Here is a 16647-nt window from a genome sequence, read left to right on the forward strand (position 1 = left end):
AGCAAGGTTCAGTATTTTGCCCTAGGATACTTTGACATGCAGCCTGGAGGAGCCGGGGATTGAACCGCCAACAGACAATTCCTTGGAACAAGGGAGTCTTGGCTAAAAAACATTTGCAAACCAAAAGTATGTGGACAGGGTTGTCTGCATACTTTTGACCATGAGAATATGACAAGAAACATACTGACAGACAGAAATGATGGTGTTTATTCTGACGAAGCCAAGACTTGCCAAATCATGTTACCTGTTGATGATGAGTGAGTAAACCATCTGAAATATTTGAAAACTGCAAGTTGACATTCAGTTTAGTGATTTGAAACGCATGGCTACTGCTGTATCACATGCCACCATATACTCAAAAGACACTTACTTACTAAATACATACATACAGTATACATATACATTCGATTTTCAGTTTGCTATTCATATCCACCACATATACAGTGTCCACATAAGCACAAAAGACTTTAACATTCAGAGCTCTAACACGCTTTGACTGAAATAGACGGTTTTGATTCATTTGGACTGTAAATTCAACCTTTTGCATCCAGTGTAAATGGACAATGTGCACAAAAGGCTACATGTAGCACTCCAGTGCAAATCCTTACAGTAGTTTTCTTTTCTTGTGCTCCTCAAAAATGATTCTTCAATGGTACTGATATTTTAGTTGTGCTACTAATGTTTCTTTGAGGTAGAAATAATCTCATTGGTTGAGTTAAACTGGGTTATGAACCACAGTTTAGTTTGCAAGACCATGAAGGAACAACTGATTTTAACCAGGTTAAAATCTAGCTAGGTTGAAACCAGACCTATCTTGTATCGCTTTAGCTAACTAAAAGAGCTACCAATGCTGCTACTTGGCATTAGAAGGTCAGTTAGATTAAGTAACCTAAAAAAATGTGTATTCGCTTTCCACTTCTCTAATCTAACTTGTACGCAGACAGTAGGCTATACAGATCAAGTTTAAGAATACATGTGCAGCAGTCAGGTATAAAATAGATTTATGTCTGCTCCTGGTTTATGAGCCTTTTTTCCCCACAATTTCAACTGACATAATTTAATGAACCCACCACTCTTTTTCTATTGTTTATGTATATGGAGGTATATCCCATTAAAATTATCATACAGTTATCTGACTACCCACGATGCATTAAATGACTGACTGTAGTTTTTTCCTTTAGTATCAGAGTACAATACTTAGTATCAGTACTTTCCTCTTTTACCTCTTGACACTTTCACTGACTTTCAGTACTAAGCTGGAAACACTGTGGTTTGACACAACAAGATTATTTCTACCTCAGCAAGAAGTTTGTAGAGTAGACTAAAACTCCAATCTGCTGCAAGACGAATGATGCAATGTCAGTGAGGAAGTCAGCCATTTTATGTAGTAATCAGCAAAATGCGTTCCTTAAGATCATTATGGGTATAATAATGTTGCAATAAGCTATGAATTGCTGTATTACTGAAATACCCACAATGGAGGTAAAGAACATCCCCACTGCTTTTGTACTATGGTCACTATTGAATGTAAACAATCTGGATTGTTTTCTTCATAACACCCTGGCATCATGAATCTGACAAGAAGATGAGGAAACATGAAAAATGCCTAATTAGCTCCCTGGTTTCCACATGCAGCCAAATATAGTTGCTTTATGGAAATCATCAGCCCAGAGTGTTTGACCAGTCATTGTTTGGAAGGAGCTAGTTACCCACCTTCTGGAAACTGTTTCTAACTGTTTTACAAAATGCTTGTGATCTTAATCATTGTAAACACAAACCAGGGCTGTTAAAGACACAGCATGGAAAGTATGGAAACCTGATGGAGCGCTGTCAAACGCAACAGGTGATCAGAAATCAGCCATCAGCAGAAACTGTATATGAGAAGCGAGGTCACACTGTAAACACAGACCTGCAGCACAGTCACTCTGTTCCAGCTTTGGCATACCTTGCTAATTAATAGCACAGTAGGTGTTTACTATTCTCTAAGCAAGAGAGGATGACTTTCATCTGAGGGAGAACAGTAATTTTTGTTAGAATTCTTTTTACGGTGCAGAAATTCTAAAGATAAAAACGGGTTGAAAGTTGGTCACATTTCTTAGAAATGCCTCTCTCTGACCCTCAGGCTGGTTTTACAGCAGTGTGGCAGATGCAATAAGCAGTCTTAATGGTTATAATACAGCACCAGTGATTTTCTGTAATAATAAAATGCACAAAAATCATGCAGTCGTATGCAGACGAATTGCTAAGCTGCTCTGCGACATGACACGTGTTATTGCTGCAAGCCTTTAAACATGAATTCCATATATGAAAGCAGCGACTGCTTATGGCATTTGCCATGATGAGAAACCAGACAGCACTCTGTCCGTTGCTTTGGAACTCCTAGTGTGCGACTTTTTTGGCCTTCATTACCTTTCTATCAGTTCACTTCCGTAAAGATGCTCCCTCGTATGAATGTTCTATGCTGATCCCTAGCCATATTTAATGGTTCCTCATTTTGCTCTTGCTGATCTAAAACATAAGAGGAAGCAACTTTCTGGACTTAAATGTCCCCAGTAATTGCAATGTGTGCATCTGATCCAGTGGAGACCGTCCTGCCCTGCTGCTCAAATAAACTCATGACAGGCAATTAAATACAGTCACACTGAGCAGAGGCAATGTAGAGTTTTCTACAGTCGGCTTGCCACAGTCCTTCTCCCACTCGGTGAGTGTGTGGTCCTTCTTCAAGTAAAGGTTGAGGCAGAGCAGAAAGAGGCTTACTGCTCTGCCTGAAGGCTATCAGTCTTGCTGCCGGATGCTTTGAAGCTGTTCACCTCTTCGAATACCAACTCTATACACATAAATGAGAGGGAAATAAGAGAAAAGGTGATAGGAGTGCTGGTTAAGATTGGAGCCATGTAAAGAGGAGGTGAACACCCATTAACTTTCAAGTTCACAACATGGGGTAAGTTACAGTAATATAAATCATGTTCTGTTTTTGTGGTTGTCTTCCATCAAGGACACTAGTGGAAATAAGTGTTTTATTGTGTTATCCACTGTTAGATCAAGCATTACCTTTCCATTCTTCTAGTGTTCGGTCTTTACTCTCCAGCGTTTGATCGTAAGGCGGGGCCTCTGGCTCGTCATCTGGATCATGGTACTGTGAGAAGTAAGGGTGGGACAGAGCCTCACTGGCCGAGATCCTTCCATCGCAGTCCAGAACCAGCATGCGTTTCAATAGATCGACAGCTAACAGAGGCCGAAACAGACAGAGGCGAGAGAGGGCTTGGGTAAAAAGTCTAAGCCCGAAGGGCCACAACTGTGTAACTGAATTTCTAATTTGCAATATCAGGAGAGCAACTTGATCTTTAGCAGCCTCTCAAAGCTTTTCAATTAAATTTAAGAAGATGATAATGCAATCTGCCATGCATCACTCACCTAGTGGATTTGCTCCTCTAAAGATCTTTTCCAGGTCCTGTTGGGGCATGAAGGGCAGAGACTGGATATACTTCTGCGCCTGCAAATGGACACCACCGTTTAACTCGTGGCATGTGACAATGTGAATCATTTGTTAAACCTTGTGCAGACTACACGATTTTCAGTGTCGGCCAATGGCCGTGCCATTCACACTACACAAATTGAAGTCTTGAAGTTGTTGTGATAGTTAGTGATCAGTCACCCCGATACTCACACATATTGACAATTGAATCAATACCCATGTCAGTGGAAAGAGTAATCAATTAGAACAGGTTGCCTGCTTCAGTGAAAGCAACATTATAATGTGTGCATAACAAATTCTTTATCACATTCTTGTTTAATCAAAATCGCACTCCCAATCGTCCCTCTATTCGTTCTTCCCTCTCTCACATGTTCAGAGCAGATCTTCTTTAACAGCTCGGGTGACGGAGTCCCTACCACCTCCATGATTCTCTTCAGCTGGTCAATATCTTAATGCAGGAGGAGTTAAGGGCTGTTAGGATTTGTGAAAAGTCATCAACCTGCAGGATTTGACTTTTTTGTCACTTTGCTACATAGGAAATCAACTAAGACAGAAGCTTGCTGAGCACTGCTGAAAGTCAACAGTTCTTTTCTAGACCAACAACACACAAAGATCAATACATCCAATTAGTTTTAGTTCTGCTGTTAGACACTGAATTCAACAAGATAACTAGATAATTCAGCCTTTTGTGATCACTTCTATTCATTCCCCACTTCTCTCTGCTGACGCACCATCCCTTCAGAAAGGCCTGGGATTGTAATGCAAATCCACAAGAGGTCTGCGTCCACAGGTCACTTTAAAAAGGTAATGGAAGAGGGAAAAAAGCTGCGAATTGCTTAGGACTCTTGCCATGCTGATTAAGGATACAGTCAGTCCCAGGAAAAAGGACTTTCCCCTTCAGCAGCTCTCCCATAATGCATCCCACTGACCAAATATCAACTGAAAACAGAAACACCAGAAGTTTAATCATTCAACTAATATTTAATGAGTTTAGTTCTGAAAAAAAAAACTAAACATAATAGATTTGTAAATGTAAATGTCTCTTATTTGATGTCATCTTACCATTCTGATTGTAGTGCATCCAATTTAGCATGATCTCCGGCGCTCGATACCAGCGAGTCGCCACGTACCCTGTCATCTCGTCGTCTGTCTGTCTGGCCAATCCAAAGTCCAGGATCTGTCAGACGGGAAGTTTTTTAATTGATAGGAGTTTGTAGGTTGGAGTTCAGGTTTAAACTGAAGGTCAGTCTTACCCTCAGCTCGCAGTCCTCATTTACGGCCACATTACTTGGCTTGAGGTCCTGGGGAAGATAGAAAAGCAGACAAAGGAGGAGAGAAACATGAATATGATGTATCTGCAGAGAGAAGAAGAAGCACTAGATTTCACCCAAATGTAACAACTTGGGAGAACCATAAAAACAATTTGAAACAGCATACACCACTCAGCTTCTGTATTTTTTATCCATTTTTACCCATTTTCACTGCATTTATACAGAGAATACTCATAAAGATTTATCTCAAGACCAATCAAAATATAGGTATTAATTGAAGAGTCTGAACAAGCTTATGTAGCGTGGAATATGATGTATGATGAGAGATTAAAAGATTTTTATATTTGTTTTAAACTTAGCAATTGCTGTTTTCTCAAACTTGATTATGAAAATGACAAGAAGGACAAAGAGAAGGCACTCACTCTGTGGATCAATCCCGCTGAATGAATGTACTGCTCGACAGGCGGTGGGGTGGGGCAGGAGAGGGGAGAGAGAGGACATAAAGGGAGACAGGGGTCAACAGTGCAGTTCAACACATTAGCCCCTGCCTAAAGGGAGACTGCTTTTGTCCGTCCCATGGTAACTGGGAAGGCCATGCCGGTTGCTGGACTGAGTCAGTGTGTAAGCTTTGGACAGAATTCACAAAGAATAACAGAATGTCAATATAAATATAGGGAGTGCTTGTGCAACATAGACTGTGTTTTCAAATTCTGACAGAATGATTGCTGACAGGTTGTCCTCACTTTAGGCATGGTATCCCACAGTGACATAAGTATTTAGCTCAAAGTAATGGACACATGGTTGAATTAGTCTAAATGGTGTCTAAATGGTTTAAATGACAAACTTCTGAAGGCATACTAGATCACAGCAATCTAAACTTTGACAGTTCAATTGTGTGAACAAATAAATTCACAACATAAACACATTTGGAACATGGCGGGTAGAGTCAATAAAGGGGTACTTGAGTTCATTTAACAGGGCTGTGGGGGTAGGACACATCAGACACAAAAAGGGTTGGAAAACAACTTGTATACCATACAGCAGGTGTATCGTGATGCAGTAAATTACCTTGAGGCCGCGGAGAAGCTGGTAAATTAAGAACTGCACATGCTCGTCTGACAATCTCTGAAATTTAACGATGTTATTGAGGTCTGCACCCATTAGGTTAGTCACCAGGTAGCTGGAAAAGACGAGAGTGTATGGGTGAATAGGGGGTGGGGGAGTTTCTTTTAGAGGGGAACATAGTGATGCTGCCATGGCAACTGTCAGACATCTCTACAAGCCTATAATCCCCTAGGATCGCCCCCACCAACACCACCCCGCCCTCTAATAACAGAATCATTGCATTTTTGGTGAGAAGTGGCCAGCTGCGTAGCTTGTAGTAAACATCAAGGGATGAAAAGATTTACAGTTCATTGAAGTCCTCTAATGTTGCGGCAGGTGTGAAGACATCCAGAAGCCCTATTACCTGCAACGACAGAGACAGAGACAAGCAGAGCTGATCAATAACAGAGCAAAAACGTGCAGAGAGCTGCGTCTGTCTATCTCTTGGTATTTCCATACGGAGCACTAACATTCTCATGTTTCATGTGCTTGAGCAGCCTGAGTTCCCGGTACGAGCGGCGGCTGTGGATCAGAGACTGAAAAGGCCTGGACAGTTTCTTAACCGCAACCTTCTGTCGTAAGACAACATCATATGCCGAACTGGAGAGAGAGAACAAGGAGAAATACATGTTAAAAACTAGTCTGAATGTACTCTAACATGCTTAAATTGTTGTTTACTACATCCAAAACATTGACATTTTGGGAAAAGCTCTTATTAGCTTAGCTCACTGGAAACAGGGAGAAACAGCTAGCCTAGCTCTGTAAAAAGGTAACAAATCCACTTGCCTCCCCACTTAAAGCTTACTTAACAACATGTTATGTCTGCTTTGTTTAATCTCTACAAAAACATTTTAAAAACGATTATTTGTAGTGTGTTTATCTTCCTCTGTTTCTGTTGCTTTTGGACAGAGCTAGGCTAGCTGTTTCCTGTCATCATGCTAAGATAAGCTAAGCTAAGTCCAGCATTGTCTCCCAATAAAAAAAACGGCAAATTGATGTTTTCACAAACGACATATCAAGTGTTAGTTAATTAGTGGTAGGTGGATTTTGTTACTTTTGGACAGGGCAAGCTAGTTTTTCCTTTGTCCACTCTTTTTCCTATTCCCTATTATTCCCAAAATGGCAAGCTATTTTTAAAACCTGATATCATATCTGATGATGCTGAGAGTATGTCTGTAAATTAGCACTAAATGACTGTGAGTGGAGAAAGAGAGACAGACTGAAAGAGACTAATGCAGAGAGATGAGGAAAGGGTAAAAGAGGATGTGGTAGAACAAGAGAAGTGAGGATGTCAGATATTGTAAAAGGGCCGTGGTTTATTTCATCTGCCTCTTTTAAAATGTAAATGTCATTGCACATATCAAACGCTGAGACCCGCTGCTGGTCGCTGCTCATGTCGCTGCCTTTGTGGTGTGATGTCTTTTCAGTCTGCCAGCTTTTTAACACTCACAGTAATAAAATAATACAGCTATCAGAGAGCAGAACAGACAAACAGGAAGGAAACATGGTTGAGAAATGCTGTGCAGCACTGCAGAAACAGAGCAAGAAGTGAAACACTGGAAAAAATGGGACATTTTCAATAGACATCATTTGGAAAGGAGATTTATACTGTATATATACACATGTAGCACTGGCCCAGTGTGTTGAATAAAACTCTTTATAGCATTATATATACTACTGATTGACCACTGATTTTCTTTTATTCCTTTTCTTACACTTTAAGTTCTTCTGAATGTTTGAATTTCTCAGTAATAAGGAGTACTTTTGGTAAACCGTAACCCGCCATCTTTTATTTAACAGAGTACCTTGACTGACAGCTTTATACAGAACAATGTGACCTTTAGTGTTCAGCTGTCAGTTTTAGATGAGGGTGGAGAAAGCTGTCACAAAATAATATGGCGAGAGCCACATCTGCTTACCCACCTTGTCAAGTTGCACAACACTCTGATCTGTTTTATTCTTTGGTGGGTGCTGTCTCTTCAACAATGTACTTCTTCCCTAGTAAAATTCAGTGACAGTGCTACAGTAGAAAACTCTAAGAAGCCATCAAGCTACCAATAAAAATCATCTTGACATAAATGTAAACCTTTGAGAAAAAACAGCAATGGCTACATCAAAACTACATAGTAACCCAATATAGTGAGCAATCTACTCCTCCAAAAGACACAGTTTTGCATGTAGATTAAATAGTTTGACATTTTGGGGAATACGCTTTTTCACTTTCTTCCCAGAAGTTAGATGAGATTCCACTCTCACATCTGGGAGAATATTTATCTTATCTTAGCATAAATACTGGAAACAGGGGGGAAAAACCTGGCTCTATAGTTGAATTCGTACAAAAACCCATAGTGTGAAAATAACATGTTGTGGTTTCACAAGGGGGTTATGCCAGACAATTTTTTGTACCTTTGGGCAGAGTCAGACTAGCTGTTTACCTGTATCCAGTATTTTTGTTAACCTAAGCCAGTGGTTCTGAATGTGGGGTGCAGCAAAAAGGGGAATAATTCATTTTCACCATTATTCCATTCATAAGTAACACAATGACAGAACATATGAATATTTTGGTCCTAGGTTTCATACACTCTATGTTAGAAAACATCTAAGGGAGACAGGGGTCAACATTTAAGATTGCCGACCCTGGGCCAAAATCTTATCAAATGGCGGTCCATGGTCTAATTTGTGTCAGTTTAGGGGTCCCTGATGTGAAAAGGTTTGGGACACACTGACCTAAGCCAATCTCTCCTGGTGGTATCTTAATATTTAGCATACAGATATGAGAGTGGTATCAATCTCTCTTCATCTAACTCATAGTAATAAAGCAAATATGCATCTTTCCCACAATGTCAAATTATTCTTTTTTAATTTACAGCATATTTTTCATTTCAATCTGAGCATGTACCCCATGCAATATAAAAGGGCCCCATGCAAGACCAGAAACACAACCTTGGCATGATGCAACCTTGGCATGATGCAACCATGACGTTTAACAGACAGTTTCAGCTCTGACTGTACTTTAAAGATCCCTTTTCTCAAAAATGAATTCAAACTATCCATGTGGGCCATTTGTAACCTCTAACAACCTGCAAAAATTCCATTAACAGCAGGTACAGGTACAGATATGGTCACCTTAAGAGAGACAGAGTAGATGTGCACAACACATGATGCGTGTCTCCTGTTTTTTCCACCGTATGAAACTCACTGTAAATATTACTATATCATTTCATGGTGACCTATGATGCCTACATGCATGAGTAAACTACACTCTTGCATGGTTGAGTGCATCCATGTGGCTCTCTGTCTTGTAATCACCTGCTGCCGGTCCGGATGCTCCCACCAGGCTTCAGCCAGGACAGCAGCCAGTCTCCTCCCTCTCTGACATGAACCAAGCCTCACTGCCTCACACATACCTTCCTCTCTGCCATCTTCCATACATGGGTCTGACTGCACTGCTGTCAGCACACACAGCCCTGCCAAGGCATTGATTTCTCTCCTCTTCTTTTGTCTCTGTTTTTTTTTTCTCTTAATGCACCTTTGGTTTCACAAAGGAAGAGGGGGAAGGGGCAGCTAATATTCAATGTGAGATGATTCAAATACACTGTTAATCTACCAAGGAAAACTGATTTTATGCACCTTTGCTGATCTTGTCAGAACTTTAATGTTATTCATTCTGAGTTAATCTAGAGGAAATATATATGATTTGCATATATTTGAAATTGGGGGTAGGGTACTGACTCTTGCAAATACAGAGAAAACTAATATTTGTTTTACAGATTTTTGTCTACGGGGTGTGTTTCTTGCATACACTGCACCAAATTTTATGCATTCCTTTGCAATAATTTTGACATTTTGGGCTTATTCGATTCCTTGCCAAGACAGATGAAAAGATACCACTCTCATGTCTGTATGCTAGATTAGCTTAAAGACTGGAAAAAGGGGAAAACTAGCATAGCTCTGTTGAAGGTAGCAATATCAAACTATTTCTTAAAGCATTATACCCCCAAATATGCAAACACACCCTCACTCGCACATACACATATACTATTACTATAGCATGTATCTGCATCTTTTTAATCGCACTGCATTCATATGATAACCACCATCTACCCACAAAAGATCAGCAACAAATCAGAACCCCAATCTCGTTTTCTGCTATGTTTATCGTATTTCCAATCAACAATCCGACCAGCGGAGACATAACAATTTTGACAGGAGAAAATGTAGCAGTCATGTTTAATTCATAGTTATCCAAATGAGGCTTCTTGCCAAAGTTCTGGTTTACTGAACAGATGTTACATATGCTGACATGAGATGAAAGCAGCCTTGATCAGCTTATTGAATATTCTCTCTTGATATTCAGTCCAGGCCAGTCCAAACTCTGCCCATTTTTTTTGGTCTCAAGAAGCAGAAGCAGAAAGGAGAATATTCAATGGGATTATGGTTTGATGGCAGGAAACTGAGAAGACAATGAGTCCGGATTAGGCTAGGGATAACTTTCTGCCAGATGACTTATCAAAATTCAAGAGGCGCAGCATGTTAAATTATTAAATCAGCTTTGTATTTATGATGCTTCACTCTTTTGTCTTTGTGCTTCGCAGCTAAAAAAAATTTCTCCATAATCATTTCTTCCTGGCTAATACACTCCCTTACACCTCCTGTGCCATTCTCTTTCCCCGACTGCCATGGGTGATGGGGTTGTAAGTTCTTCAGCTCTAGCTTTAATGGATTACATGATCTTGTCGGATCCTTGACCCCAGGCCTGCAGTCTCAAGAGGATTTACAGAGAGAACAAGCCTCTATTTGAGATAAATGATGAGCCGTTTTACTGTGCATCTCAAAAGGTAGTCTGTGGGACTAACCTAAACCCCCATCACGACACACAAACAGATACACACATATATGTCATACTATGAACCCCCATCCCCCAGCTGGTTTCTAATCAGGTCTTGCCATGAGAAAGCCACTGACAATGGCTGGAGATCAACATTAACAATGCAGGGCAATGCTGGGTGGTGTGTGAAGGAATGCCCTTTGTGTGTGTGTAAATTATGAAAGAGTTTAAGTAAGATCTAGGCATTTCACCAGTGCCAACATTCACATTTGTACTGTCCATATGATGCCTTGTGAAATGTACCAGAATGTGCAGAGCATAAGACAGGAGGAGAAAAACACCTGCTAATCCCCTAATCTTAGTTTGTCACTTTAAATTCTTCTGATAATTTCAAACAAACCAGACACATAAAACCTCCTTTAAGGAAGAAAAATGTCTTCCAGACACCAAGGGTTTAGAGCGGTGATTTGCAACCAGGGGACTTGTACCTTAGGGGGTATGTGGAAAGATTGTGGAGTAGCTTTATTAATTTGAAGGAAGAAAAAATTGAAACTAAAATTGTATTTTTAAAAATCCACATATTGAGTCTGCTGTTGAAACTGAAACAGCCACAAGTAATAGATAAACAATAGAAATAGTTACTAAAAGTCACTGATAAATGGTTAAAACACCCAGCTTCTGCCACTCTACGTGGTAGTAGTGCAAATGTAAACTTGACAAAACCAACCAAGATTTTGACAATTCAATAGTATTAAAACATATTGTAACAATGCACACTTTTATATACTTAACAGTGTAAAGAAACAAAATAAATTCATTTGCAAAACATATTTGCAGCATGATGAGTGGTGTTGATGGAGGGGTAATGATGGAAAGCTCATAAACTGTTGTTGGGTTGTAATGCCCAACGCTAATTGGTCATCAGAGGGGGATAAAGAGACTGCAGTCACAAATCTTACCCTGACTTCACGCTCAGATAAATAATCCTATTCATAATTATTATATTATTATGAAATCAAAGAAATTCTAAAACACATTTTTCAGAGTAATAGATGCACATGAACTCTTTGGCATTGATGTTTCCATGTTTACAGAAATTGACCGAACGTTTAGAGGTCATGACTAACAAATATGAATGCCACATTGCTTAGGGCAACATTTTTCTGTCAACAAAGACAATCTCTGATAACACTGAACGGATGCTTTGATAAAAGTACATGTGCATTTATACAATAGCTTGGGTGTCCTAAATGTGAATCAAACCATAATCTTGTGAGTTTCATGCTCCAACACTCCAACAGTGCATATAATCTTCCTGAGAGTGAATGAAACAGCTGAAAGCAAAGTGATGATCCATCTCTCTACATTTTTACTCTTGTGCTATTCTGAGCAGCACTTTAAAGCTGCAATACTGGCTACATGTTTATGCACAAATCACTCCTGTGGGAGCCTGAATCATAAATTGGAGCTCCAACAGAGAATCACATCCCATCTCCTTAATCTAACACAACATCAATTAATTAATTAATTAATTAATATCTGACTTGACAGAAAGTCAGCTGTCAGAATAAAGCCTCCTTTCTGACAATGCAAGCAATGCCAATGAGGGGTGTGGCTAAACAGGCCAACATCTGAGTTCCTTATCATTTTCTTGCTAGAATGTGATCTGACAAACTGCACTGCACAAGTCTTGAATTCATGATGATATCTGAGGAACATGGTAGGAGACCTCTCCTACATTAATTCAGCCTATGAGTTCAAATTATACTGTATGTGTCAGTTAGGGATACTTCTTTGCTTAGAGAAAGCCCAAACAAAAACTGATGATCTTTTGAAACTTAACAGCCAATTCCAGACTGCCCTCTAAACAGCAAAGAGTGAGTGCTCTATCTGGAGAAATTTGGACTCACCGACATTAAATCTTCTGCCTCCCTCAGTCTTTTGGTACAAAGCTTCACAGAATTGCAGGATTTCAGAACATACAGTGTTGCAAAACTGGCCCACAAGTTAAAATTTTTCTAATTGTAGTCTAGAAAGACTCACTGGGCTTATGCTTGAATCCGGGGAGTCGGTGGGCGAGGACTGACTTTACTGGGCAGGTGACAGGATACGCTTTTAACCAGTTTTCACAAAGGGGCTTTTCCAACTGGAAGACAATTTAATAGCAAAGATTCTTCTTTTTACATCTCGAAAGCTTCTTTTAAATAGTTTGGGAGTGCCTCTGCTTAGTTCAGTGTTCGGCACAGCTGCCAGGATCAATCAATTCACTGTGGAAGATTACTTTAGGCTTAACAATTACCTCTCACTGCCATCATAGAGCTGCCAGCATGCAAGGTTGCGTAGAAAAGCTTTGACATCTTATTTGTGTCTTGAAAATGTGATGATCCCACTATAGGATCAGTCACACAAACACTTCTGTCCACATATCCTTAAGCATCAGCCTGCTATTAAAGCTTAATTAATATTGACTGTTGGGGGTGGTTATCACCATGACACATCGCCATGGCAACATGATCCCACCAGCTGATACAGACTGATCCAAAATCAAAGCAATTTCATGTTGCAAGATTGGAAATGTCTGCATCCACACAGGGGGACATGCAGGGAGGTCACTGGGTGTGCAGGTGTATGCTAGTATATGCTAAATGAATATGCATGCTGCTACTGCAGGCTTCAAGGTGTCACAGACTTGCATTGTGTTATCTATTGAGAGCAGCTGGGACCAGGTTTTCTCTTTCCAGATGTGGCATGCATCTTTAGGGTCCCACTACACCAGCCTCTGCAAAGTTGATCCCTATCTTCAGAGGAGTATAGTCCTGTGCATGAGCGTGTGCATGGGGTGGGTGGGGGTATTATTTGGGAAATTCCTGTGTTGATGCTATCTCATTCTGTAATTCCTACCACACATATGAACAGCAGACAGCTGTGGGATGAAAACAAGTCTTGCCGAACTGCTGTGTCTGCTATGTTGTACATACTGAATCACAGGAATAATAATCTTTCTCCTAATATATTCATGCCTAAGCTGCAAAGGCAATGGGAGGGTAATAATACGCCGGTGGTCACAACAATAACCCGCCAAACAATCAGTTTCCACAAGCTGCTTCATCCTGACACTGCCGACACGCATCGCTATGCTGATGCATCATGACCAATATACGGTAAATGCCGGGGCTGTGCAGCCTCGCCCCTCCACCCGCCTTGCACATACACAAACACTCACCACACCGAGCCGTACGCTCCGGAGCCCACCGGCGTCAGGTTCTGGTACCGCTCCGGAACCTCCCACACAGTCTTGTTCAGCTCCTGCCGGTAGAATCCTGGTCTGGCGGACATTTCTCTGAGACGACTACAGAAAAGAAAGAAGTGTGACAAAAAAGAGAAGTAGGAGGATGGAAATGAACGGAGGAAAACGGTAGATGGGTACGGAGGCGCGGGCCGCCGTCTGCTGCCTGAGCCGAGCTGCTGTAACACACCCCGTGACAGCCTAGCTCTCTCTCTCTCTCTCTCTCTCTCTCTCTCCTAAACCCCCTCTCCTTGTGGCTATTCAAAAAGTTGATACAATAGAGAATAGACTGTCATTAATGAAAGAAATGACTATGACAGCCTACTCTGATGGTTGCACTATAACCTAGGTAAAGTATGTAGCCTAAGGTTACCCTACATGTGGGCACAACCTACACAAAAGCTTAAGCATGAATCGATTTCTGGCCACTAGGCGGCAGACAGATTTCAAAACAAACTGACAGACACACCGTGCTGAGACCTTGTTTTGTGCAGTCCATGGCGGGACTCAACTATACAGTAGCCTACTTTACAAGTTGTAAAAACAAAACGTGTTAAAACAGTATAATTAATTGCTGATATGAAAATAATGAGTACGTATTTGTTGGTATTTCCCTATATTGAAGACCAAAAAGACACAAAACAAGACTCATTCAAATCAAGAAAAGATATTCATATGTTAGGAATTGATGTACAAATAATGAATGCAAAACAAAGTAAGTAATAGGTTTAATGTAAATCATTGCTATCATCTGGTGGTTTACATCTGCTTGTGCAAGAGATCCCACAAGCAGTGATGTAGCCTAATCAACCTTCCAATAAAAACTCTATAAATTCTCATATTTTGCCTTCAGATACTGCTCTGCACATCTGAGCAAGCCTTTTTGTGAATAATGAAAACTTTTCAGGGGAGATAAGTGTATGATATACTATTTAAGTGTCTAGCTCTTAATTTAAACCATGATGCCTTGTTTTTGATAAGATATTTAATTGCTCAAAATGATATAGAAGTACAGTAAACTGGTCATTAAGGACTGATAGCCAGTTAGCTGGATCCACTGGAGGAATAGAAACTGGAGAGCCAGGTGTGGTAGTAAGCACGACGGTACTGCTCTCCACTTCAGTAGGCACAGGTAGACCTATGAGAAAGATTAACACAAAAAATAAATTATTTTAGTAAGTTGACATGTTCATACACTGGGTGTTCCTAGAGGTGAGTAATTGTTCATTTACTGTTGATGTAGGCCTAAACTTACCAGCATTGTCAGCTTCTTGGGTGATACCGGTGATGGAGTAGAGGTGGAGGTTAATGTACCTGCTATGAAATAATAAAGATAAATAAATAAATTAACTGAATTGAAATGACTTGTGTTCTTAGCTTAGATCTGGAGGATCTTATAATTTAACACAATCTGCACGAGTTTGATTCTGTATCCTTTTAAAAAGTGACTTTAGATGAGATGTTTTTTCAACACTGGCTGCTGTAAAGGAGGCTCCAGAATGTTGCTCAATAATCAGTCCTTAAAAACAGCTACTAGCCACTCACTACCTAACAAGGACATGGCATCTCTATATATTTAACTAAAACACATAACTTGCCAGCTGTGTCAGCTTCTTTGGTGACATGACTGTGTTCAAACCTGGCCTATCTGCAGGGGTGTAGTAACTTTGAACCTGGGGGGGGACACTGAAATGCTAGGGGGGTTCGGGGGCATGCTCCCCCTATTTTTTTTAAATAAATGCTCATTTCTAATGACTTTTGAAAACAGAATGTACTTATTAGTGTGGCTGAAAGAGGGTCTTTGTAGTGACAGAAGATTGAAAATAGACTGAAGAGGGGAGATTATGAAAACTCAAAGAGGGAGAGGGTCAGAGAGAGGGAGTTTAATATAACTAGAACAAAACCGACTATATACCATAAAAAACATGGAACAGCTGCTAGTTAATGTAGCCACAGTACAAATAGATTCAGTTATCCTAATGTTACAGTTGATGTAGCTGTCTGTGATATTTCCTGTGTCACTTGGCCCTGACTCTCCCTGCAACACATGTTTGTGAACAGAACTGTCTTCAAAGCAAACTCTGATGACATGCCATTGGAATAACAAAGTCTTTTTACTATGTGAGTTTTAGAATTTACTATGTCTAGTAGCTATCCATACAACTTACAAGCTCGTCCTCCTCAGTTTTTTTACTACTCCTGCTCCTGTGACCACTGTCCTCTTTCTCTTAAAATACTGCAGGATGCTCATCTCTGTGTGAACATTTTGACTAATTTTCAATTGTTTATGGAGACGTAGCAGAGACACATACACACCTGAGGACACATGTTTTTAAGGCCAAGGATGGTCACAGATGGCGGCAAAAAAGTGGCCGAGGAGTTAGTCCCTGGTCAACCCGCTCTCCGGGCCAAAGCATTTGTCAGAACTCTAGGTCTTTAGAGACATTTATTCCTGCATTCTTGAGAATTTTATGCAAGTAGATTACATAACTAAATGAGCCATTAAAAAAAAAAAAAAAAAACTAGAAACATCCCTCTAACACTCCTAAAGTAAAGTAATCACTTCAGCTGAGCCTTTGAGTACATAAATAAATAAGCCATATCATCATCATACTTGCCATAAACTGGTGCTTTGGACTGTGCTGGCTTTGACTCTGGCTTTGGCTTTGTTCTGCTATTGACC

General features: G+C 40.3%; 1 protein-coding gene across 1 annotated transcript; it reads right to left on the minus strand.

The window, feature by feature from the left end:
* Window positions 1–184: 184 nt before the first annotated feature.
* On the minus strand, window positions 185–14153 carry mapk11 (mitogen-activated protein kinase 11). The gene is made up of 12 exons (XM_038738930.1): window positions 13902–14153; window positions 6321–6450; window positions 6156–6214; window positions 5815–5926; window positions 5169–5198; window positions 4729–4776; window positions 4538–4652; window positions 4343–4414; window positions 3844–3923; window positions 3415–3493; window positions 3052–3225; window positions 185–2827 (listed from the first exon to the last, which is right to left on the minus strand). The coding sequence occupies exons 1-12, from the start codon at window positions 14012–14014 to the stop codon at window positions 2754–2756; spliced, it is 1086 nt and encodes a 361-aa protein (XP_038594858.1). The 5' UTR covers window positions 14015–14153; the 3' UTR covers window positions 185–2753.
* Window positions 14154–16647: the final 2494 nt, after the last annotated feature.

Source organism: Micropterus salmoides, unplaced genomic scaffold (assembly GCF_014851395.1).
Source record: "Micropterus salmoides isolate LMB-PRFRI ecotype aquatic unplaced genomic scaffold, ASM1485139v1 Ms_hic_scaffold_23, whole genome shotgun sequence".
NCBI classification, from domain to species: domain Eukaryota; kingdom Metazoa; phylum Chordata; class Actinopteri; order Centrarchiformes; family Centrarchidae; genus Micropterus; species Micropterus salmoides.